Source organism: Fringilla coelebs (genome assembly GCF_963513975.1).
Source record: "Fringilla coelebs genome assembly, chromosome: 6".
In the NCBI taxonomy this organism is placed as follows: Eukaryota; Metazoa; Chordata; class Aves; order Passeriformes; family Fringillidae; genus Fringilla; species Fringilla coelebs.
In genome coordinates, this window is record NC_140034.1 from 27,242,000 (window position 1) to 27,268,250 (window position 26,251).

Below are 26,251 nucleotides of genomic sequence, written 5' to 3' on the forward strand. Positions count from 1 at the left end.
ATTTTTTTTTTGTGATTTTTGTACTGAGTGAATGTGTATGGTCTTGAAGTAGCATTCCGTCAAATTGCACTGTAACAGCAGCCGGCATTTGCAAGGCATTTACTTTCAAATTTCAGAACCAAGAAGTATGCCCGAGCCTGGGCAATTCTTTAGGAACTTCTTGGCTCTATAATAAGCATGTATTTTGCACTATTTTTGTGACAACTATAATTAAGAAAGAATTAAAACCCAAAACCACCAAGGGAAGTAATTGAAGAGGTTTTACTGTTTCTTTCACTTACTGTAAGTCTTACCATTTTAAACCTCGTGAAATGGCTGGATTTAAAAGCCATGGTGAACATGGGTGGGTGTTTTTAGTGGAGAGCAATTGGCTGTTTCTCCTGTTTTCTCTAGCATCTTAGTGATATAGCATTATGTTTATAAATAAGTTACTTAGTGTTATTCATTACCAGATAAAACTACCTTGAAATATTTGTTTTAGGTATGGGCTTGTTACTTTAAAACGAGGTACTGCCGTACCCTAACATGTAGAGTACTCCGGAGACTTGAAAAGTTGTGTCTGACTGATTAAGTGCTTCTCTGAACTCAAGTGGCCTCTAGACTCGCTGATGCACTCTTAGCCAACTCTGCTGCTTTTTGTTGGAGGTTGCTGTTTGTTGTCCGTGGCCATATAATTCCCTTGGCATGTCTGTGGAGGTACAGTAGCAGTTCTGACCCTTATTATGTATGTGTTGATTGACATACTTGTGCAAATGCCATGGGACCGAGGCAGCAGAGTTGGTGCACAGTGCTTATGCACAAGGGTGTTTTGGTTGGTTTTTTTTGTAACTTTGGAAGCGCAGGGTAGAAGGGGGGAAGGACATTGCCCTTGGATTTTAGGTCTTACACTATACAATAGTGAAATGTGTTGTGAATATTTTTTGAAGATAGATGTTTACTAGGTCTGTGGGGTTTTTTGTTTTTGCAACTTAATTTGTTGCGTGTTTTGTGGCAGGTAAAACTAATAGTTTGGATCTCAAACAGTTTTGTCCCTTGAAGCTAATTAGAAGGTTAATTATATGTCAAGTGCGAGGTTTTGATGGTTGAGGCCTCCTGGGTTGGAAGGAAAACAGGAATTCCATTGCTTGGCAGTAGATAATTTATGTGGAAGTGGGTATTGGATGATTTAGCTGCAACTCTCCTGATGCAGGTAATTTCATCCTTATTTCTTCATTCTCTCAAGATGGCAGTAAACTCTATAGACAGTGCTTCTCAGTGCTGGCTATTGCAAGTTCTTTAAAACTTTGGTAATAATGCTTTATAAAAAGTATGTGAAAAACCAAATGACTTAGCAATATGTGTGATTTTGTTTATGTGTTCTAAATAGAAGAAGATACTTTCTTATCTGTGTATGAATTAATGGGCCTCCTGTGTGGTTTATCGACCCACTCCCTTTCTTTACCTGTGTAGTTCAAGTGACTGGAGGAATTGGCACCCCTAGTAGGAGTGCTCTTTGCATAGAGGGGTGATGGTGAAGGAAGATAGGATCTGCAGTGACAGCTTATTCTTTCTGGGTTCTTGTAATGACTTTTTTTTGTTTGTTCCAGCTATGGGACACAATTTTATAAATAAAGCACGTGTTACTTTGTTGGTTTGGGGTTTATGCCATGGCTGTGATGACTGACAGAGGGTCTCAACCTTTTTGGATCTGAAGTCTTGTACTGGTAGACTTAGATCTACATTTACATCAGACTTTGAATCTAAAATGTTAATAGTTTTATGCTATCTTTCCAACTCCTCAGGTGCATGCTGTTCTGCTTGTGTGCAGAAGTGAAGCAGCATAATCATTAGACAAATCTGTGTGTGCAAAGCAGTATCAAGTACAGAAATGTCAAATATCAGGAGTGCAGTACTTGAAACATAGTGCACTCCTTTCACTTGTAGTACTGGCTGCTGCAATGACTTCTTAGGTTTTCACTGGTTGCTGTGTTGAAAATAAGCTGTCTGGCCTTGTGTAGTGTCTTGTTCACTGCAAGTAATGGACACAATCTGTTCACTATTTAGTGAACTAATAGATTTTCACTGTAGCAATGTAACTTTGATCTGCCAGTCTAATGACCTTGATGTTGGTCAATAATGACCAGCTGTTATGCCGAGATAAATGGTCTTTTCTAAGACACGTATGCACTTTAGAGGAGTTACAGCAAGTCCATATTGAATATTATGTATTTGTTAGAAATAACCAGTTGTTCAAGGTGGTAAGTGGCTCCATAGTATCCTAAAAGAAAAAGAAACTTGGATGGGAAAACACTGTAGAGATGCACAGAAACTCTTAAGGAAGATAAAGTTGTGTCAAAAAAGGAGTAGCATAGGAAAGCTTGTAACTTTGAGAGATCCACAATCAAGAGATCCACTTTCTTAAGGGACTTGCAGGCTGATAATGCTCGTCTGGAACAGAAGTCTCAGTTGTGCAGTTCATTCAGGTTTTCTTAACTAGATGAAAACCAGATTGAATAGTCTCTGATACTTCAGAATCAAACAAGAATATGTTGGGAGAGAATTGCCAGAAGATGCTGCTTCCAAATGCGTTAATGAATAGGAAGAATAATTAAGAAACATAAACACTCAGAGCAAAATATATGCAATTTTGGTTTACACATTATACAGCCTCTCAAGTAACTTAAATGTGCATAAAGATTACTATGGCTGTTAATACGTTTTCTGTCCTATAAAATGACATCTTTGGTGGTGCACCACTGAGGCTCTGAGTTTATCCTATTTTACACATGCTTCCCCCCCAAAATATTTAGAGATATAATGCAAGCATATTTTCTAATATTATTTTTTTAGGTGTTTAAAAATCCCAAACCACCAGAACCTACAGGTTTCAGATTTTACTTGCTTGCTTCCCTGCTTCTCTTTCTGCTGGGGATGGCGGAGCAGACTCATTGAAGGAATTTTATACAGCATGTTGTTTAAAAAAGAAATGTATCTTCAGATAACATATGTAAAAGTATTGATATCCTGAACAAAATGTGATCATGTTCAGAGTGTGTATACAGTCATGCTGTACTTCAGCATTTCCAAAGTATAGCAAGAATCAATAGCTGAACTACTTACCTGTATGCTCCTTGTTTTAGTTTGTTACAGGTTTGAAGGAGGATGGGGATAATGTTGGGAATGTTTCCCTCTTAAACTTGGAGGAACAATTAATTCTTTTCATAATAGACTTTGCCTTGCTTTTGGCTTGCAAATAATTTGTTTTGATGATAGCTTGCAAGTAGAAGTGGTTATGAGGGTTATAGAATGGTTGTTAATTTGTTGGCCACAATCTGTTTCTCAGCAACTAGCGGACAGTAAAAATACAGTATAATAAGTATTTTTAAAAAACACCCTGGCTTTTCAGGAATTAGTGGCATTTTGTGCAGGGGACTCTTGTAAATGCTAACGTTTTCTTGGATCAGAAAGTGTTTGGATAAGTTCATGGAATAAAATTTCCTGTGGATGTCTAAAAGATATTGTCGTCTTGATTTACAACTGTTCTGAGATTTGAAATGTTTTGTGAGGTTTATTCTTTTGTTTTTATGCTAGTCCTGTGGAACTGCGTGTTAGCCTGTGGTTACAAGTGGCGTATGAGGTTGGCGGTCTATTGGTCTGACTAGGCAAGCTGTTCTTTTCTTCTCTTGACCAATAAGGTAGCTTTGAAATGGAGTCATATAACAGTTTGAGCTTGAAGGAATGTTAAAGATCATATGGTTCTAACTTCTCTGCCATGGGCAGGAAAATGCTTTGATTTGATTGTTTGACAATATATTTAGTGCTGTTTTGATGCTGTTTCAATACTGTTTTTCTTAAAAAACAAACTCTGCTTGATATCAGGGGCATTAATTGTGATATAATAAGCAAAGTTAAGGCAGGAAATTCAGATGCTGCTGTTGTGAAATGCAGTGTCTTTTAACCACATGATTGTTTATCAATTCCTTTCTAGATAGTTGGAATATGATAAATTATTACACTGCTATGTCATTGGATCTTACAGGTGAATCTCCATGTTTATTATGAAATTAGCTTAACTAAATTTAAAGCAATCCTTAAAAAAAACCCAAGGAATACTTGATCAACACTGACTGAAAATAAAATTAAGAACGTAGTAAGAAGTTGGTCAACGTTCTTGTGATCATTGTAAATGCCACGAGGAGTGGCATGTATCAGAGCTGTCTAGCTCCTGTTTGTGCAAACCATTCAGGTGCTTGCTGTAGCGGGGTGCACAAATACATTGTGGTCCAAATAACTAATGTTTATTCACATGATTAAACATTTGAGTATTTAATACCATTTTTTATAATGACAATTTTTTCTGTATAAAATAGCATACTTATAAGAAGTTAAAACCCAGAAACTTCTGTTCATTAATAATTTTTCTAAGGTAATGGTGAAAACAGCTACATGTTTTATGGAGTTAAGTTCCTTTTAAGTTTAAAGCACTGAATTGAGAGTTCTGTGTATTTTGGGTAGAGGGCAATTAGACATAATCAAGGGTTTCCCTACTGTAGCTTTCATAGCTGTTTAGTCAACTGCATGAACAGGCACACGGTTTCTTGGTAAAACTTCAGGTGCCTGTTCCCAGAAGGTTGGAAGTCTGTTTTCTGTGTTTCTGGGTAAATACTGTCTTTCTTCATAGGCTTCTTGGCAAGACTTCCAAATTAAAGTGTGCAGAGATGCTTCTTTTTTTGTATATGGATAACCCTATTCTTCCAGTTTTATTTTTGATTTAGATCTTTAACATTTCTGTAAAATTTTCTTGCAGTATTCACCTCATGGAGGCAAAACAATAAAAGAGTGCAGGACATGGAATTACATTAAGCTCCATGTAAAAACAGGAACAGGAAATACCTGGATAGCTCTGAGGTTTATGTACGGGATACTGGTCATTGTAGTAGTTGTGTAACTTTTTCTGGAATATTGTTTCTAAATAATTTCCTTCTAGCAACACTTGGTATAAAAGTGTTTTTATTGTGTAAGAATTGCCTTTTCATAAATGATTATTTGTAGTAATAATACTCTTACTTAGAATCAGCGTCCAGAACTGTCATTTTTATAACAGTTACTCTGGTGAGGTTTGCTTTTAGGCACAGTGTAGAAGTGTGTGGCAGATAAGTTATATAACACTTCCTGGTGAAGAATTCTTTTTTTAAACACTGGGCATGCATTTTACTTCTTAGTTTCATTGCAATTATACCTATGCATATTTAATAGCTCTTTGGGAAATCTCATTTCAGAGAGTTTTTTGTGAGGGTTGAAGTATCTGTGGGTATAATTATTTGTTTCATGCTAAAAGAAGGTTTTGAGGTAGTGGTGGGTGTTCTTGATCCTTCTTGTCATTTTGGAAATTAGGAGAAAGTGATAATGGATTTATTTTTTCCTAACTGATGAAGAGAGTGGCTAGAGAAGTTGGATCCTCCAGTGATTTGATATATCTTCAGGACAATTGTATGACTTGCAAGAGCTTTGCCTATCTGATGATGGTTACTTTTTGTCATTCAGACTGTTCTTGAATTATCCTAAGCCATGCTCAGCAGGGTACGTAGTTTAATGATATCTTCTGCCTTTATCAGTGCAACTCCAACAGGTTTTAAGAGCCAATTATGAACCTGGCTGTTCTTCAGGACCAGTCCTGAAGGTACAGCATGAATTTAAGCAATTTCTAGGTTTTTCTACAATATCCACTATAGTATCTTTATAAAAATATTTGATTAGAGGTCGCCTGCTGTTGGCAATTAAAGGTAAAAATATGTTTTTATGATTCCAGAACAAATTCCACTTGATGAGAGATGTAGTGCCTTCCTAGGTTTATTTGACATTACTGTGTATGCAAAAACCCTGTATGTGTTCGCTGTAACATTCTGAAAAAACATGCGTCTCTGAATGCTAATTGAAGTGATTCTGAAATAGAGAATGACTTTCAGTAAGTCCAGGTGCCTGAAGGTCTTTCTGATTATATACGTATATTTAAATGGGTTGATTGCTCTAAAATTTCTTCCAGTTGTTCACCTTGTTTTCTTTTCACTCAAAATACGGTCATTCCTTAACTGCTACCAAATTTGAGGTTGATGACTCCTCCTAGAAGAAAAAAAACCCAAAGAAAGTGCCTTGACTTTATGCCAGTGACCACTATAAGAAGCTGGAGAATGCTTGACTCCAGTATTTAACTTGAAACTGTGGTGGTTTGCATTCCTTGAGGATGAGACCCCAGGGTGCTGGAACAGAATCCTGCTATATGCCTTGAGACCCTGGGAAAAGAAAATATCTTGTTTTGGCAAGCAGAAGTCTCAGAAGAAGGTTTAAGCAGAGCATTTAAACAGGTTTATAAATTTTATAACTCTTATTCTGTTTCTTATCTTCAGCAAGGGTAGTACAGTTGTATTGGTAGAAGGCAGGACTACTGTCTCTGTTTACTCCCTGGTGAAGTGGTGTAAATTAGACAGTGCTGGTGATGTTCTGTGCCAGGAAGCCAGATTAACATTTAGGAGGTGCAAAATACCTGCTGCTTGTCAGCTTTCTGTCATGCCTCACTGAAAATACTGCCTTATACACTTTTATTTTAACTGTCTTCTATAATTTTAATTCCATTAACTTAATTATATTAAATTTTGTTATTGTCAATGTTGCTATTGCCTTAATGCAAAGCTCTGTACGTTCTGTAAGATCCTATTCTTTCATATATATATATTTGTATATATTTTTATATGTATAGCTTCTTACATTCAAAGACTTTATTAGTTCTTGGTCCCTTAGGAATGTGTGCTACTGACCTGCAGCTGATGAACACTGATGTGAGTGTTCATCACTAGAACAGCCTAAGTCAGTTAGATCACTGTGTTCACAGTCTGCTGTAGATTATGCTTTTGTTCCTAAATAACAAATAGGTGTTCTTGATTTTGGAGAGGAAGGGTACATTCTTGAGGATGTTTGACACACTGTAATTCCTCCCTTTCCTTTCCAACTCTATAGTGACCATAAGAACCTGCTGTACTACGAAGTGGACAACTTCACTTTTATTTACGTGCTCTTTAATAATAGTAAAGAGACTTAGTTTAATATTCTAGTTTCTATTTAGTATTAACTATCTAACGAAGCTCCAAATGGGGCACTTTGTCAAAAGTAGCTTCATGTTAATGGAATAATATACCAATATAGTGATGTTAACAGTAAAGATACTTTTAATTTAACTAAATTCAAATACTGTCTTTTGTTTTTTATATATATATAACTAGTCTTATTGGTTGTAGCTGTTGCATTATTGGAAAGAAATTTCTTTTACTAGCAAAATGTATTGCCAAAAATGTCAAGAGGTTTAAAAGACGTTGTGTGAATCCTTTTAGGTCGTGATGGCCCAAGGTGTGTAACTACTTTTGGGTTTTGTTTCAAAGGTGTTATTTGCAAATTCATGCATTTAGGAGGAATACAAAAAATAGAGATTATAATGACAGAATGAGCATCTGCAGCTGAAGATGAACTAGTGCTGAAATAGTCATGCTGAGTTGTTTCTTCCATGACTTCTGTGAATTTCCTGCTAAAAGAAATTAATAAAACCCTGAATGATCTTTGGCTTTACAAGTGCTATAAGGGAGTTACAAATACAGAAATTGGGAAATGATTTCTGTCTTGTGATCTGTGCAGATCTGGCGGAATCAACACTGTAATATAATGTCTCATTGTTTAATAACAGTTTTGAAAAGAATGCTGAAAATTTGACATAAAACCAGTTTGAGGTCTGGAAATAACATCTTGAAGAGTAATCCATTTAGAATTCAGTCTTCTCACTAAATCAGAAAGCAGTCTGAGAGCTAGCCTTACTAGGTGCCTCGCTGGGTTTTAGACTTATTCAGAGGTTTTTTAATTTACAGTAGAAAATAGTTTCATTTAAGGGGTGTGACACAACAGACTGGAACTTCACCTTAAAAAAAAGTAAATCCCAGTGAGAGTGTGATAGATGTGTGAATCTGGGTAACTGCTTTTTTGTTTTGTTTCTTGTGTTCCTTGTGTGGGTATTTTTTGGGATGGTTTTGTTTCGTTTTGATCTTTTGTTTTTTTTGGAGTTCTTGTATTTTGTTTTGGTAGAACAGCCAGCGAAATAATCAGGCAAGAAGTGTAAAACATACTGACATAATTTTTATACAATGAAAACTTATGAATCCTTTCTGCACAGAGACACAGAGGAAATTGAAATGGATTCACAAGAAGCAATCTGTTGGTCTGTAGTCTAATCTACTGCTATTGAGTTTGTATGTTCTTCCCATACTTCTTCTTAAGGCCTTAGACTTAAATGAAGATTTGGACCCTTGGAACTGAGGGAACTAAGGGGTTTCTTGGTTAGATGAGAAGGAAGCCAGTGCTATCTCTACTGTAATAGGTGAATGTAGTTAACATAGCTAGTGTCTACTAAGACAGGCAATGACCTTTTTGTTTAATAACTAAAGCAGAGACCTCAACAGGTTATGGATTGCAAGTATCAAAGTACAGGTAGTTTGATAGTTTGTTGCTGGATTGTTGAATATGCCTGTCCAGGGCAGGAAGCTGTTCTTGAAAAATTAAAGGTAGAGGAAAATGTACAAGAGCCCTTGTGTTGTAAATTCTAAGACTCAACAATTGCAAAGTAATCCTGACTTTTCTTGAAGAATTTTCCTTACAGTTGTTCTGGTTTCATTGCACTTCAGTCTGTTTTTTGCAATCAGTTTATGCTGTAAATTGGGATTATTCCATAACATTTTGTGAAAGTTGCAGGCCTATTTTGAGCACCCTTATTATTTGTATTTCAGTCATATAGAGAGAAGATAAAAGCATATTCAACAGTTTCTTTTGGATCTCTGATTATTGTTGCATGGTTAAATATGAGATTTGGGATCTGGACAGACAACTACTACTTTGGAGACTTCAAAGTGAAGTGAAATTTCTTTAGACATTATTTTAGCATTACTTTATGTAGAACATGTCATTAATAAATGACATCAATGATGATGCTGAATGTTTTCAGAATACATGCTGCACGTTGGTGACACAGCCTGTGATGGCCCAGAGTGTGTCTCAGGTGTTTGAAACACTATGTAATCTGTGGTTACAGGGTGTTTTGCCATTAGTTGTCGAACCTGGTACTTGACTCATACTTGTCCACAAGGTTGTCTGTGTCTGTTTTCATTAGTTTTTCTGCAGGGAAGGTTCTGCTCACAGGCTTTGCATCTCTTAAGCAGTTCATACTGGAATAATGTACAGAATGTTTAAAAATAGAAAATTTACGTAGGAAATGCTGTATACAGTCTTGTTAATTGACTGAGGGAATAAATAGAGTTGATAGCCGATATTTTTAACAAGAATCAGCTTTTGTCATTGGTGTTGAAGCCGTATTGTTGGCTTTTTCCACACAGACATTTGGAAAATACCATGACTTAATGGATTTTAGAAGTACAAACCTGCAATAATTTCTTACCACATGATAGTCCAGTAAGAATTCCTTTTCATTTGGGAAAAAATGCAATTTTTGGCTGCCTTCTGGAGATGTGCCACTTGACTGGAAGCTGACTAACATCCCAGTTTTCAAGAAGGATGACCCTGCTCACAATAGGCCTGTCAGTCCCTCTTCAGTGGCTGGTGAAATCAGGGAGAAGCTTATTCTGGGAGCTATTGAAAAACACCTGAAAGACAGCACAGTCACTGGTCACAGCCAGCATGGCTTCATGAGGGGAAAGTCCTGCTTATCACATCTGACTTCCTTCTATGACCGGGTAGCCCACCTTGTTCATCAAGTAAAGCCAACTGATGTAATCCTTTTGGATTTCAGTTAAGTTTTTGATTCTGTCTCTCAGAAGATCGTTCTGGACAAAATGTCCAATGCACAGCTGGATAAACACGTCATGCAATGGGTGATCACCTAACATCTTGTATAAACTTTTTTTCTGTAAAAGGCATATGAACACTTAAATTTTTATTTTATTTATTGGAAAAACTGATGTGAAACAAATTAAAATTCCATAGAAAGCCTGTTAAGAAAATAGATTAAGGATTGTTAGTTTTACTTTGTGACTCAAACTTCAGGAAGTTCTTTGGGGGAGGATACTTACATTGTCAGTCTGAATTGTGAAGAGAATTAGTTTAATTTGTGTTTGTTTGCAGAGCTTTCTTAAATTATTATTAGGAACATGACTACCATACATCTTTGGAGCTTGCTTTCAAACATGTTTTGTGGATTTCTTAACCTGCTTAAGAAATGCAGTTGAGATATGGTGTTCAGACACTTCATAGAATAGCAAGTGCTTATAACTAGTAAGAATTACTTTTGCTGTCTATGTTTTACTTGGCTGTTTGATTATCTTGTGTGATGGCATTTGATATTTGAATGGAAAGATTGTAATTCCTCAATAGAATTATATTGATACTGGTGAAGAAAACTTGGAGATAAAAATGAGTGGGTTCTTTTTAAGTCAAAATGAGCATTTGTGTCTACTTACATTATGTAGTGGCTCCAAGCATTCCTATTAACTGTCAGTTGAATAAAGAAATAATGGCTGTTTAATGGCCTTCAGATAAAACTTGTTGGATCTTGGGTCTGATATCTGATTTTGGGGAGAGCCGGCATATAGGAGCAGGGACTGTTATTCTGACATTGTGGCATGGGGATTTTGGTAGTTCTTTTATAGTCTGTTGATGATAATGGCCAGATTATTTTCACTTTTCTTCAAGTTAATGTTATAATTGAGTGCTACAGAGTAGAATGTGCTTTCAGGAAGATGAAAGTTGTTTTACACATTCCTAGGCAGGAGCTTACTTTTCTGAAGGAGTATCTCTGGGACTGAAATTGAAAAGGAAGACTAATTTATAAATTAAACTGTGCTCATTGTTTGGTAAGTTTTAAACTGAAACAGAGTATTATAAACCTGTTCTTGCATGAAGAACATTACTACAAGAGTGGTCAATGAATGATAAACTCCCAAGGCACTTGCATTTGTTACTCAGAAGAAAGGTTTTTATAATTTTCAGGTTTTAGATTTGCACATTTTAGTCCTTGAGGAGAATGCTACCAGAGTGTGAATCCATTGTTTTTAGTGCCTTCTACTTCTTTTGGACATGTGGTCTCTCTTATTTTCCCCTCACATCCACTGGCTTCTCTGTAGTGGATAAAAGTTTATGGACAGAGAGTTGGTTTACTTTGTTTACAAACCATGATTGTTAGACTTTAAAAACACAATTATGAATTGTATGAGTTTTGTTGTTGTACTGGTTTAAATACCACTTTGGTTAAGAGAGTAGCTGTAAAAATCCTAAAAAAAAATTATTCAGTGAAAAAAATCTCTGGAAGAGTGACAGAATGAAGGCAGTCATATGCTGAATGTAAGTTTAACTTAGAAGTTTGACCCTAACACAGAAGAGGATTTTCTTGGAGTTGGTCGAAGAAGCTGATTAAACTTGACAGTAGTGAAGAGGGAAACCTTTGAATGTGACTGATGGGGTGAGAGTTGGAAAGAGGAAGGACAGGTTAAGGAAAGGAGCAAGTCTTTCGAGCCTGGTCTTTCCCATACCCACTGCAGACTGATGGGCACTTAGGAATGAGTAAATCCTCTTGTATGTCAGCTGTGTCATTAACCTCCTTAGAGCTAGCTGGGTTTCTTGTTTCTGCTGCTCTCGACCAAAAGTTGCTCCAGTATGTCACTTTTCTAGTGGTTAGGATTTGCTTTTAACAAGCTGTAAGAAACTGATCACTTGAGTCTTTGAAAAAGGTATAAACTGGGGAGTGAGAAATGATCATCAGCTCAAATGGAAAAGATCTGTAAAAAAGTAACCTTCAGGAAACATTTTAGCTTTGCTGCTCTAATTGTAGTAGTTCACTATCCCCATATTTAACTGACCGCTCATAAGGTGCAGAAAATTGCTTTCTTTATTTGCAAATGTTGTTCAAATGTACACTGCTATTAACCAGTTGTTAAAATCTCTTTTTTTTCCTCCCATATCTTTAACCTGAGCTTATTTTATGAAGCAAAGATCTTCTGTTAATATAAGAGGTGTTGTTTCTATATTTTTTTGGTCTTCCAGTTATTTTTTTATTCTAAAGGGTCTTTAAGAGTATTATGTCTTTAAAACACGTATGATCCTGATGTTGCCAGTGACATCTATTGTACTATGCAACTTACTAGAGAGAGTATCTCAAGACTTTAATTTACAAAATAAAGATTAACTTTTATTTATATATATTTATAGCAGTCAAGGTCTCTTCTTTTAGTCCTCAGTTGACAGTTTTAAGGATTAATTGCGTTCACAATTAATATATAAACATAAGCAGATCTGTAAGAATGCACTAAAAGTCATGCTTTTAGTTGTTCTGAAGGAGTTGAAGTTTTAAACTGTGTTTGTTGAAAAAAGGAAGGTGAAGCTTCTCTTATGTTCAGTTTCCCTTTTGTGAGTAGGAGCTGGAACTTTGATAGCTGCACAGATGTGTTCATTCTTAAATGACTGGTCAGAGTCAAATCTTCCACCTCCCCAGTATTTTTTAGTTTTACAAAACCATTCTACTTCACTTTCAGCATAATAAACATGTAAAAATCAATATTAGATTAGTATTATTGTGTGATAAAATGTTCCTGTTGTTTTGAGGTTTGTGACATGCCCTACTAGGATAAGCATACAGTTAATGTGTGCACTGAGTAGTTTCAGTGTATTGCACTTTCAAAATTACTGCAGGCCTTTCCTGCCTTCCTCCTAGAAGTCTGAATGGACTTTAGAAAAACAAAACCCAAGCAGTGCATAGCTGGCATTACTTCACATACAGTTGAGTTTTCTCAAAATAAATTTACAGATACTAAGAGTTAACAATGTTTAGAACTGAAATGGCAGGAAAGTATTTTCTGAGTGTGATGCTGTATTGGTAAACTTTTTAGAATTTGATTGTTTGAATTGTATAGGAAAGTGTTAGTGTTTCAACAGTGGAAGAGAAGGCTTTTAATCAGTCTTCTATGCTTTACCATCCAGGTTTCTTTTATGCCTCTTTTTCCCTTTAGTATGTTTCACTAGGTTTGAGATGCTCAACAAGTATTTTAAATACAGCATGTCAGAATTACTTAAGAAAACAAGACTATCAAATCCTATATGGATATCCTAACTACTATATAACTTTTAGGTTACATATGCAATTTTACTTTCCCAAAATGTTGTAATAACTTCCCTCTATTTTGCTCAATGTCTTAGAGAAATATGTTTGATCAATGTAAGGTTTCTCCAGCTTTTCTGGGCAATTAAAGCAATAAAGTGCAATTTTAATGTGAATGCTACCATGCTTGGTGCTGTATGAAGTGTAGAGAATAATTTTGAAGTTTAACACGTTTCTTTCAAAATAAGGGGGAGGGGAAAAAATCCTCATTTTCTTCCCAAGAAACTTTTCCTTTAAATTTTCATATATGGGTTTCCAAATGATATACAATATTTTTAATAATATAAAGTTATGTGTAAGTAATTTAGTAAACTACTTTAAGTCTTCTGTTACACTTATATCAAATGTATAATCGCATACTAGGGTTGTGGAATATCAGTGAAATGTGATTTTAATTATTCCTATAATTTAAGGGAAGGTTTCTTGTTGGAGGTCTTAGAGTTTTGGTGGAAGACTGTTGACTGTTTTGAGTATGGTCAGACTTCCTATTTAAAAGATGAAACCCCTTTCAACTACAAAATGCACATATATCTTAAATGCAACATGCTGTTAAAACAGTACTAAGTTTGCAAAGTGTAGAATATTACATGTTAGAATTTTTATTTGTTTCTTTCTGTATGTGTATTTTGTAGTTTTTTAACCCCAGACAATTCTTTGTCCTGGGATCCATACTGTTCAAGTAGCTATTCAGTAATTCTTTTTATCCTTGAATTCTATCTTGCCTCGTTTCAGGCATTATTTAATGCATCCTTGCACAAATACAATGTGTCACTCTAACTACTTCTCAAAGCTCCCTGAATTCACTTTCATAATAAAGCTGAGCAAGTTGGTGTGGTGGTACTCTTACTTGCAGCTGGGGGCCAAGGTGTGTAGAGGGAGCCCAGAGTTGGTTAAATGTCAGTTTTGTAGAAACGTAGATGTTAGGGCTTTGTGAAAATACTGAAAATACAAAAATTTACAGGCTGGTAGAAGAGAAGGAACCTGCTCTGAAAATTACAGCCTTGGTTAGGTTTTGAAGAACTGAAAATACAGTCCTTACCCGGGCTGGAAACTGTTCTAACAGAATCTGTGCACAACTAAATCCAGCTGGATTTTTGTAAGCCATGAGTAGCCGTATTTTTACTTACAGAACTATTACATGCTTTATAGAAGAATGTGGTTTTCTTCCCCTTAAGATATGTTCTTGCTAATACATCTTTAAAAGTGCGTTTTGATTAAATTTTCAATTCAGAAGAGTTAAGACTTGTGTTTGACTTTCTTAGCCTCTCTGCTTGTGTTTTTTAAACCCTTCAGCCCTGGACATGCAGGTTGTGATATCATGGTTAGTTTAGCCTAAACTAAGACAATGTTGTCACTGAAAGGGGTTGTTACTTCAGTGTCCTGTTTGCATCCCTCGTGCCAGGCTGAGTTACTCCCGTGGCTTTACAGACAGAGTAGGATCAGGAAACTGATGTAAGTCAGAACCAAGTAAAAAATAAACAGAATGATTTTCTCAGTAGACTTGATGTGTGTCAACACAAGCAGCTAAGTCAGCACAGTAGAAGGAACAGAAATAGTAGGTGGAAGAGGATTGCTTCTCTTGATGTCAGCCTGGGGACTTGAAAATCAGTTGAAGGCAGTGGAAGGAATTCTGTTGTAACTGTAGAGGGTAAGAGTGTGGGGTGGAAAGGTGAGTCCTACATTGTTATGTGCCATTTTGTTTCCCGGTTTTTGTGCTACAAGTCTTAAGTCATCACCATATTTACAAATTGTATCAAATCTATCTCTTGTGAGAACTGTTTCAAATGAAACGCGTATGTAAGGATTGTGAAAGTTATATTATGTAGATATAATTTTTTGAGCATTTGTCTTGTGTATGGAACCTAAGTTCATTACCCTGAGGGCAATTTGCTTACTTTGTGCTTTTATCGACCCTGAGATTTACTGCTTTTCAAAAAAGGAGGTGTGTTAATTCATAGGGCTCGTGGTCATGCAGTGTATCAAGTTTGACACTTGTCCTTTCTCAGTTAAAGACTGAAGGAAGCAAGTTGATTAATTTCTAGAGCAGAGTTTTGGTGATCTGATTCTTGGGTTTGTATTGAAGGTCTTGATGACTAAGGATTCCTCAAGCCTAAATTGATTTTCTGTGCTTCTAAAGAGTGAGCTCTTAACTTCTGCATAGCTGACTTCTGCCATGGTTTAGCCATGTGGTGGTTACAGTGAGAACAAGGAATAAATCCCCAAATTGGTCAAACATGTATACAAACAATTACAGAAAGCAATTGTGATAAGAGAAGTCTGATAATATTGACAAAAATGTCAGAGCCTTAACTGCAAAGTGTGTTCTTGTGTGGTAGTCTTTCTGTTCAACTTATTGGACTCTGTAAAGATTGTTATAAACAGTATTGTATAGAAAAGTGGTTTTTGGGCTCTTTTTGTAAAGCAAATCTTTAGTGTTTTATTAATTTTTTTTTAGATTTTATTTTTTATATCATTATTCTGTAGTGTATTAATTCTCAAGATCAAGTAGCTCATTAAGTTGTATGGTTGAAAAGTATGAGGTCTAGGCAATACTGTCAAGTATGGAGACTTGTTTCTGTGTGGCCAAGTACTGCAGAAGTGTTTCCATAAGGAAATAGTTGGGCTGTGAGCATTTAGGAAGCAGATGCCTCCCTTTGTGTAGGTTGCAATTACATTATTTTCTTCTTTGAGGTTGAAATAAGGGTCAACAATTGCAGCTGAGATTTGTCAAACAGTTACAGAAGGGTGCTGGCCAATGGAAGAAAAGTAAAGAGGAGAAGCTCATCACTTACAGAAGTCCTTAATTTTGGAGAGTTGAGAACTGCATTCAAGTCAAAGGGCATAGGAGCTTTCATAACCCTCATTAGGTAACTACCAGAGTAGTTCTGAGTTTATTTTTGTAGATGGAGTCTGTGGGTAGCCAGTAACTCTCAAGTATTTGTAGTATGCTGTTGTGCAAATGTGCAGGTAACATTTCTTTCTAAAAAACCCACATTTGTAACTCTTATGCATGCTGTGGAACAACTGTGCATTGACTAGTGAAAATTGGGATAGTATCTTAAGCTTGTGAAATTGGTCAGTTGCTGCCCTAGGTACTAGAGGAGTGGAAATTAGGGGTAATTGTAGTTTTCTGATAAAGGCTGTTAACTTTCTTTTTGATTAGAGTAATTTTTGGAGTGTTTTTTGGAATCTAGCATAATTGCAGTTGAGTATAGTTGGGTTTGTTGCATTTGCTGATTCTGGATCTTGTTCTCTACCTTTTATCTTCACATATCTGTGCAAAAAGTACAGTCTTTTTGGGTATGTTTCTGGTGTTGGTGTTGTTTCCTCCCCAGTCCCTCCTCTCTTACAACACACTTTGGTTCCTTACTGTTTCTCACCAAGTGCCAGTGGTTAGTTGAGTGCTTTCATGACAGACTTTTAACTGCAATACTCTTAACTGCCTTGTTCTCAGTAGGATTTTAATTGACTGAATCAGTAGTTAGCTTATGCAAGGTAAAGAAGCATGTTTTAATTTGGTTCACCACTGAGCACAAGGCCAGAGTGGCTAAAATCAGGGCTGATGTGTGAAGTCTTACATGGTGATATCACTTGGGCCCAGGAAAGGAGCCACACAAGAATGCTACCACCCTGGTTAGACTGTTTCGGGCTGCAGCCACTGAGTAATGAAAATGTGCAACCACACCCTTTACAAAAACCTTATCTGGTAGATTGGGAGATTGGGTGCCGATCATAGCACTTCCTTCGTACTCCCCATGCCTCCTGTGGTAATGAAATGCTGGTGGTGTTCTTCAGCTCAGTAATGTGGTCTCTACTTTACTTTCCTTATTCTAAATCCCTTTTTCAAGGAATTTTATATTGAATATACTTTAAATGACTTCAGTCAATTTAAAGTCATAGAGAGGACAAATGAGTTTGTAATGATGTTTCTGTAATGGTGGCCAATCCACTAATGTCATTAACTGTTTAAATTTTGTATTCCAATCTGCTGATTCACTTGTCTTCCCTAGGATTTTAGCTTCCAAAAATGAAAACACAAGTCCTTTCACTTTGTAGTGAAGAGACTTTTTTCCTCAACAAACTTACTATGTTTATTTTTCAACTTCAATTTTTTGCTCTATTTGAGATGGCTTGTATGTTCTGCTGAATTCATTATCCTCTACTAGGTTAGCAGGCAAGTAGGAGTTTTCCTTGCTTCTTTTTATGTTAGGTGGGTAGTATGACTGATGCTTTAAAAAAAAATCATTCTTCATATACAGCAGCGCACTAAACCCAATTGTCCCTTGATAGTCTAAAATCCAGCTGTTTTTAGTACTAAATAAAATGTGAATCCATAAAATAGTTGTTTCCTGTATAATGGATTTGTAAATTCTGTATTTGAATTTATGTAAAAATTTTTTGATCTGTTCAGTATGGTGGCATTAAAAGGTGAATTGCTAGTTGCAGTGTACCTAATTTAATATGGCTTTTGGTTTGGAGGAAAATGTATAGTAGAACTTAGGCTAATAATGCTCTACGGACACAAGTGTGTGCGTATATCAAAATGTTTCATATGGTTGCCATTTGTGTCTTCTTGTAGAGTTACTACACTGGCTTTGATACCGGTTCATCTTGAACAGAAAATAATACTCAGTCTAGGGTAGAAATACTTTTGTTGTTATTGACTTGCTGAAATAGTTAATAAAATACAGTTTTTTCTTTTTCTTTCTTCCTTCTTTTCTTCCTTGTGTGACAGACTTTTTTGCTTTATTTTGGGTACCAAAGGGAATAAAATATGTTTTTGCTTTTTTTTGTGTGTTTTCAGGCTCGGATAGCGTTTTTACAAGGGGAAAGAAAGGGCCAAGAAAATTTGAAGAAAGATTTAGTGAGAAGAATAAAAATGTTAGAATATGCATTAAAACAAGAAAGGTAGGTATATAAATTGTTTTGTTTTTTTCTGACCTGAAAAACTTAATAGACTAAGATTAATTCCCTTCCATTAAGTGAAATGCCTTATTAGATGATTTTGATTTACTTTATGTAAACTTGTCTTTAAGGTTGATTGTCTTTGCCTCATGTTTTCTAACAAATCTTGGTGTCTTCTATAATAAAAAGTTGCATAATTTGCAAAATGTTCGGACTTGCATCTTAAATAGACAATCGGGACAGTTTCTCTTTTCTGGGTTCAAGTTATGGTATAATGAGTAAGACTGATCATACCCAAAAGGTTCATACCTTATCACTATACCTTTATCTGTGCTTCAGTTCTATTAAATTGGAAAGGATGAAAAATACTGCTCTCTTGATCCTTTTCAACTATGCTGTATGTGTTGCATGATGAAAGCTACATTTTGTGAAGAAACAAAATCCTTTAAAAAATTGTTTTTTCATTTTGAAGTTGTTTTTTTTCGTGTGATAGATGCTTGCATTTTAGCCTCACTAGGTGTGTTTTCTGTGGCACTAATTTCCTCTTTAAAAAGTGAAAATTCCATTCAGTCTTTACAGGCTAATGTCCTTCAAACCTGCCTTCTTTTTTTGCCTGGTTATTTCATTTATCCAAAACTGGTAGTTAATTTTGTGAAATCATCTGGGAAATAATCTTGTCAAGTGCCTATACTTTCACTAGAGGACTCAGTTCTAATTTTTCATTTTATCTTGCTTCTAAAAAGTAGCTGAGTCCAATGGTGAAACATCTTGACAGTCAGGCAACAAAATATGTAGTCTTTATTTGTATATTTTGATTTTGGGGGAACATTCCTGCCAGAGTAAATTTAGAATTTTGTAGCAAAATGTGGTGAGATTTCACCTGGATATTTTTAAGTTAGTTGTCCAAACGTAAGTATATCTAAATATATTTGACGTTATAGATCACTGTTATCAGTAAGGGACTAGTACAGAAATAAGTTTCAGTTGTTTTCATATTAAAACCTAATGTTTTGGCAAGATGGCTTTGTTCTTCTGTGTGAAGTGTCCAGTATGGAGGTGCTTCAGAAAACACTGGATATTCATATGCAAAGCCATATCAGCACATCATATATTTTCTGGTGAAGTAATAGGGAGAAAGGATCTATTACGTCATTCAGCCCTGTCCTTTTAATGGAAAGTAACTCAAGGTTTCCAGCCAGTGTATGGCTAAAAGTTGCATGATCATATCAATATCTTCAGGTAGTATACAAGGGAGATGAAAGGTATGCAGGGTATTGGGGTATAAATAACACTGAGCATATCAAAGAAATAATATGCTTTTATAGCAGATGCAGGTGTCTTGCATGTAAGTAACTTTCTGAAGTTGAAGGAAAAGGTTTGGCTTATTTTGGCAGTAATGAACTGTGTGCTATGTAGGGACATTCTGTGAATGTACACCATAAAGCAGTGAGAATTGCCCGCTTATTCAGGTAAATCAGAAGCACGTAATTTCACCTGGACCATGAAGGCATCCTATAACAGGATGCACATTTTGAAGTTGAATGGCATTGGTGAACCCTCATTCATTTCCTGAAATGAAGCTGCCTTTATAGTCTTCCCGTGAAATTCTGAAATTCATGTGATGGCTAAGAAACTTGTAAACATGTACACTGGAAGAATAACAGCAGAACATACTGTTTGCTTAAGTTCTTGTGGCTAGTGGGTGCAATCCAGCACTGCAGTAGGTTTCAAGAGGAAGATCCTGGCATAAGTTTCAGCCATAATTCTCATGAAGGTTGCTAGAAGTGGGAATTGAAACTTGAGTTGACTGGTGAATGTGTGGGAGGCAACGAGGAAGCTACAAATGATCAGTAGTTTGAGGGGATCTAACTGTGAAAGTATGATGGATTGAGTAATTGAGAGCAAGCAGGTACTGACTTGCCAGTAAATCATCCAAGAATTATATTATGTTGGTTTCTTGCTTGTTGCACTCGGTGTTGAGGATAATAGACGTTATTTTTGGTCATTGTTCCCCTGAGTGAAGAATCACAACTAATGAAAATACACCAGCTCCAAAGCAAAATAAATTCTGACAATCAGACCTGAAGATTGTTGGCAGCAAATTTTAGTGTTGCACCTGATTCCCCCCACCCTTTTTCTTCTTTTCTTGTTGCTAACTCCCTGATGCCATCAAAAAGTTTCATGCAGTGAAATACCAGTTAGGAGTCAGGAATAAACTCATTCAGACAACTGTTGTGGTTTCTTAGAAAAAGCTTATGAGGTAGAACATCAGTGTGTAAGATTAAGTAAAATGCAGTAGTTGTTACAAAGTAGTTTGATATTTCTAGTATTTGTCTCTAAGTATGTGTAATACTGTTTAAGACTGTTTATTTTAGCGTCCTTAAATGCTTTGATAGTTGATAATTTTTTAGCAATAAAATTAGGTCCTATGCAGTTACATGCATGGGGGTTCTTGGTTTGTATCTAGTGTGTATTCTTTTATGGTGCTTTGCAGACCCAGCCGGATGTTGTCTGCTGTATGCTCTGAGCCACTCTGAGCTTTGTTACCATGTGTGCTTAAATTAATGAGACTTGCTGAAATCATAAAGCTGTGGCTGTATATTTTGGCTTTGTGGGCTTTGGACTGGGGCTAACTTACACCCTTCCAACTGAGTGGTGTGATTCAACAGTTAAACAGCAGGAAGCAGTTAAATCAAGTTAGGGTGTTGTTTCTTCTACTCTTTTTTACTCATGGAAACCTAGCCTTAGGTAAGTCAATACTCCAAAGATTGAAACATTGCTCCTTGTAGAATTCAGTTACTCTGTGGTGTGGAGGAGTATTGTCAGTGACTTGTCAATGACATTGTAGCTTCTTAGTGTTTTTCAAGATATTTAATAATGGCCTCATCAGGGAAAGGAATAGATGTGCAACTATATAGTTGATTGGAATTTTATGAGATTAAATTTTAGCTGTGAAATTGAAATTGTCATGTGAAAAGCAACTGGTCTCATTGCATGCAGCAATATTTTCTCTTATTTATAGTGGCTAGTCATTAGTATAATTCTAGATCAGATACAACATTATCTGTGCTAATGGACTGCTAAAGTAGAATTTTAATTAATGTTTTGAAATTGTAACTCCAAAATGGAACAACTACTCCTAAATAGTATGTCACAGCTCTAAATTGAACAAATTTAGGTTGGCTTTTCAATTATAGTGCTTTATTGGCTTCACTTACGAATTGAGCAAAAAATATTTTGTAAACTTTATTTGACTTGAATTGTTTTCCTTTTGGTTGTTTAGGATTGCTTGGAGTTTTTTACCCCCCAAATGGACAGTACTTTATAGGGCATATAAATTGTAGTACGTACTTGTAAAGCCCCAGACTAGCTTGACTAGTTTCTTAAAGGGGTTTAGGTTTTCTTAATAGCCTGAGGCAGGTGCATGGGAAAATGTGACAAAGTTCTCAGGAGATTGAACAGCAAGCTTTAGAAAATAAGGGCAAATTTTAAACCAAACATTCAGTCAAGAGAAAGCATTTCACGAGGGATTGACTTAGCAAACTCTTGCCCATCCAGCTTCAAGTGAACCAGACACACTTCAGTTGTCTTGAGCCAATAATCGGTCTTTCACTGTACTTCTGACATTTGGAAAGTTTGGTGGAACATTGCCCTATTACAATGTGGCACAAAGTTTTGTCTCTAAGTTTAAAGAGAGGACCTGAGGTAGACAGTCTAACTATTGCAGGGATGAGCTATGAACATATTCATAAATAGTTAAAAAATATGATTCTGTTTAGTTGGCAGTTGGATTCAGGTCACAAAAAGTCTTCAGGAGCTTTACAATTTTTCAGTTACAGTGTGATTGCCATGAAATGAGGGATTTTACCTTACTGAAAAGGGTCAATAGTGCCATCTACTGACAGTTGGTTAATGAGACTTCCTTATTGCAATTTTAGCAGAAATTTATGCAATCTTTAAGAAAATCCTTGCCATCAAATATATAAGGTACCATTTGTGTACCAACCCATACTTTCAGTTTGAAAACACTTGCAATAGTGGCTCAGGCATTGGAGAAGGTTTTTTGGAAATTCTTGATTTTTGTCCAGCACATGTTTCATTGTGTCTTTACTTGAGAAGTTTCATATTTAAAAATAGTTTTTATGATTGATGGAATCTTAAGTGTTGTTCAGTTATTTTTAAACCTTTGGTCATATGTTTCATTTGGAGTGATAACAACTGTATGGCTTAGAGTGGTTCATCAAAACATGGCTGGTAATGTTTTTATCTATATTTTTCACTTTGGCTCTACTGCAGAACTCCTAGAGCTCTGTAACATGAGATTTTGAGTATTTTTGCAAAGGATCTAGGAGGTAAAAGTCAAACTGTGAAAGATCAGTGATAAAGTTTGAGAATTCCAGTATATAGGCATAGGTAGTTTGGGTGAGATTCCTGGTTGTAAAGGGAGCTGAAGACATTTTGATGGGCAACTTGGGTAGAGGATAAGATTTTGAAGGCTTATGTATACTTTCATGGAAAACGTATCACCAAGACCAGTATTTTACAAAGTGATGGTGTTTGGCTAGTTGATGGGGGTGGTGGGATGGACACAGACACCAGTGGAAAGAATGGTCTTGGTTTACTATTAATATTGAGGCAGATGTAAGGGGATACATTGATGAAACAATAAGCATATTACTCATTTGGCTTTAGCAGCAACCGAATGAATATAAGCAAGGTAATACATCTAATCATTACTATATGAGAGAGAGACTGGTGGTTGAGAAGGATACATCACCAGTTGCCTAAACACTTCACTGTCATCCAGAATCACAGTCCTTTTGCAGTGAGGACCTGGAGAGGCCTTCCCAGTAATTGGGAAAATCCTATGTTGTATGTGTCTGCTCATAGGTGAGGTTTCAGGTTTGCCCAAAAAGAGGTCCAGCTTTTATAGGGCCACATCAACAAGTCCAAGTGACTTGTTAGCCTTTTGTGCAGCAAAGATCTGGTTCTGATGGCATGCTTCCTGACCAGCCAGGGCCAGAGCCCAGGCCATGGCTGGGAGGCTTTTTGCTTAAAATATTCCACTAACAAGTCTCTGGGGATATAGTCTGGGTGGATTTCTCTTACTAACAAGCCCTTAGGGACATTATTGGGAGAATCTGTTGATATATCTTACACAAGGTTATACAGACATCTCTACAGCAGCTGGTTTGGCATTTAAAACAACTAATATAAATATTTTGATAATCTATTTTTAACTAAAGAATCTTGATGGTATTAATCTCATCGTGCTCAAGATTCATCTTGTAAGTCAGCTCAGGCCTAGGCCTGCTGTTCAGGCCTTAGCATATCAGATAGAGAAGGAGAGATTAGGGTTAGTGAATCAGAGATCAGAAGGTGAGGACTGAGGTGCTTTTGCATAGGAGGACTAAGTAGAAATCAGAAGCTAAGCCTCCAGTCAATGAGGAGGAGAAAATCTGGAAGAGAATACAGGTGATGAGAGAAACAATCCCTCTAGCATGGCTCTTCTGAGGGATACATAGCATAAGCAAAGACGGAGCAGGAGACAAAGTGAAGCGGAAATCAAAAGTGGCAGATAAGCAGGAACCCCAAATAAGTTCATTCATTGTAGTGTGATTGGCTACCTATGACAGTGGTACAACTGGAAAAATTATTTCTGCTAAGTCCTTGAACCTGCTGGTTTTTGAAAGGTTCTCTTATTAGATGATACACAGGGAGAGCCCCACGTTTGTGGAGAACATAGTAAACTCTTGTCTGTAAGCTACTTGATAATTGTGAGTAATTGTCAAAATGCTATCTCAAAACTGTTCTTGAAATACTAGAAATAATTGTTTGATGCAAGAATTATCATAACAGTTCTAGCTGGATTAATTGTATTATGTTGGTATGGTTGCTTTAAATGGGAACAGTAGAATGTTTTGAGTTGATCAAAGTCTTGTCTACTAATTTGATAAACATCTGCATACTTTTTCAGGGCAAAATATCATAAATTAAAATATGGCACAGAATTGAACCAAGGTGACTTGAAAATGCCAACTTTTGAATCAGGTAACTTTTTTACCATAATTTTTTGTCTGTTGAATTTATTGCAGCTTTCTTCTCTGCAGCCCCCTCTTAGGTCTGTTATAGGGAATATATCTAGGGAAGTTATGGGGTAAATGAGGTAAATATTTTTTAATCTGAAAATCAAAATGAATTGACTTTTTTTTTTTTTTGGTAGAAGCTCTGAATGTTTTTATCTTAAATCAAAGAAAAGACTCCAGAGAAGAAAAAAAGAGGCTATCCTAACTGCTTTTCTGGAGTGCAGCTGATTGTGCAGTTGTAAATATCAAGTTGATATAATACCAGTTTTGCTCTTCAAAGTATTGCAGATGGAAGAAAGCATTTCTCCTAACATTGCTGGGCTCTTTAATAAGTTGAATTCCATTTGACTTCTTTTGAAATGTTGGTCTTTGGGCCTGTATTTGTATAGCGTGCCTTAAATTTGTGGTCTGCAGATATATATGCCACCCACTCCCTTTATTTCCCCCCCATTCTGTTTTACAAGTACCACATTTTGGGTACATTTATACCCAGATGAAACTAGAGATCATGATGCATATTTCTGACTTGATGGAAATTTTTATTTGTGTCTAAAAGCAGTATAAGTTAGATGTTAACTATGACACTGTGTCTTTCAGAAGATACCAAAGATACAGAGGTTCCTGCAGTACCTCAGAATAGCCAATTGACCTGGAAGCAAGGCAGACAGTTACTGCGACAGTAAGTAGCATTGTTGGATATAGGTGTATTCATACTTTTTCTTGCAGCTTGAGGAGCTCTATGAAACGTAACTGAGGTGGGCAAATAGTGATTTGTACTTCAGGACCTGAGTCCTGAGCTTTAAGTAGTACAGAGTAAGGTTTTCCATGTGAGAGGGATTGCGAAGCTTATTTTTCCTTAAATGTCACAACAGTGACATTCATTTTTAACAGTGAATACTAAGTTTGCTTTTTCATCAAATATCCTTTCCTCTTTCTTTCTTCTTTTAAAATATCTAGGTATCTTCAGGAAGTAGGTTATACAGATACAATATTGGATGTACGCTCCCAGCGGGTAAGGTCTTTGCTTGGGCTCTCCAATTCAGAACCAAATGGTTCAGTAGAGACAAAGAACTTAGAACAGATCCTGAATGGGGGTGAATCTCCTTCGTCTAAACAAAAGGGACAGGAAATCAAAAGGTAAGTGAAGAGATGAGAAATGCATAAAGTTTGTTTTGCTTTTAGTCATTGATATGTACTGGTCAGTTCACATTGAACTTTTGGCTGGAGAGCCTGTGAACACCTGTGAGTGTAGTTGACCACTGTTATGAACTTAAGTGAAACTGATTATACATAAGAACATACACACTTACTACATACATACATGTATGGTATACTAACATGATATAGAGGAAAATTGTGTGTTGATGTTAAATTATGTAAGATAATCACTTTGGAGTCATTATTTTAAGGAAGGAGTCTGTTGAATGGTGCTTTTGTAATAAGGACTTAAGCAGATGTAGCAGCTTTTTCATTCAGCGATTTCTTGTTTTGCTGGTTTTTAAGCTCTTAAGCTGTCAGGTACTAATTTTGTTTAATCTGGTTAAATTTCTAAATATCTTCAGCAAGTAAAAAGGATTCTCTCTTAATGTTTTTATTTATATAGGAATTCTGGTGATGTTCTCGAAACATTCAATTTCTTAGAAAATGCGGATGATAGTGATGAAGAAGAGGAGAATGACATGATAGAAGATATTGCTGAAGGAAAAGAAAAGCATCGGATAAATAAGAAACACAAAGTAAAATTTATATTTTTTTCTTTTTATAATTGAGCTGAAATTCCCTTTCAAAAACGAATACGTTACATTCCAAACTTCAAAGCAGCTAACCAGGCTGTTTGCAAATATGAATGCTGCATTGGATTTTCCTGAATAGTTGGCAGTATGAGCTTGGCTTGATGTAAGCCTTAAATCTTCCAGACTGATTTGTCAGGAAGGGCTTTTCACCATACCTTGGACTTCTGGTAAAGAGATTAGTCAAGCATTGAGTTGATTCCCTTTTTTTCTATAAAAAGTCTGGTAATAAGATTATCAAGTAAATCTCTAAGCATATATGAAGATCTTACACTTGCTTTTTGACTTTTGACGAAGCT

At 36.1% G+C, this 26,251-nt stretch overlaps 1 protein-coding gene across 5 annotated transcripts in view; it reads left to right on the forward strand.

Moving 5' to 3' along the window:
* The window catches only part of STRN3 (striatin 3), a 58,546-nt gene that overhangs the window by 1,580 nt on the left and 30,715 nt on the right, over window positions 1–26,251 (forward strand). For 4 of the 5 annotated variants that reach the window (XM_084208774.1, XM_084208771.1, XM_084208770.1 and 1 more), the window contains exons 2-6: window positions 17,976–18,079; window positions 24,054–24,127; window positions 24,760–24,841; window positions 25,120–25,299; window positions 25,766–25,898. In XM_084208774.1, the coding sequence (XP_084064900.1) occupies window positions 17,976–18,079; window positions 24,054–24,127; window positions 24,760–24,841; window positions 25,120–25,299; window positions 25,766–25,898 (573 nt within the window). The remainder of the gene's footprint in view (window positions 1–17,975; window positions 18,080–24,053; window positions 24,128–24,759; window positions 24,842–25,119; window positions 25,300–25,765; window positions 25,899–26,251) is intronic. The other variant, XM_084208772.1, reaches the window with a different exon arrangement.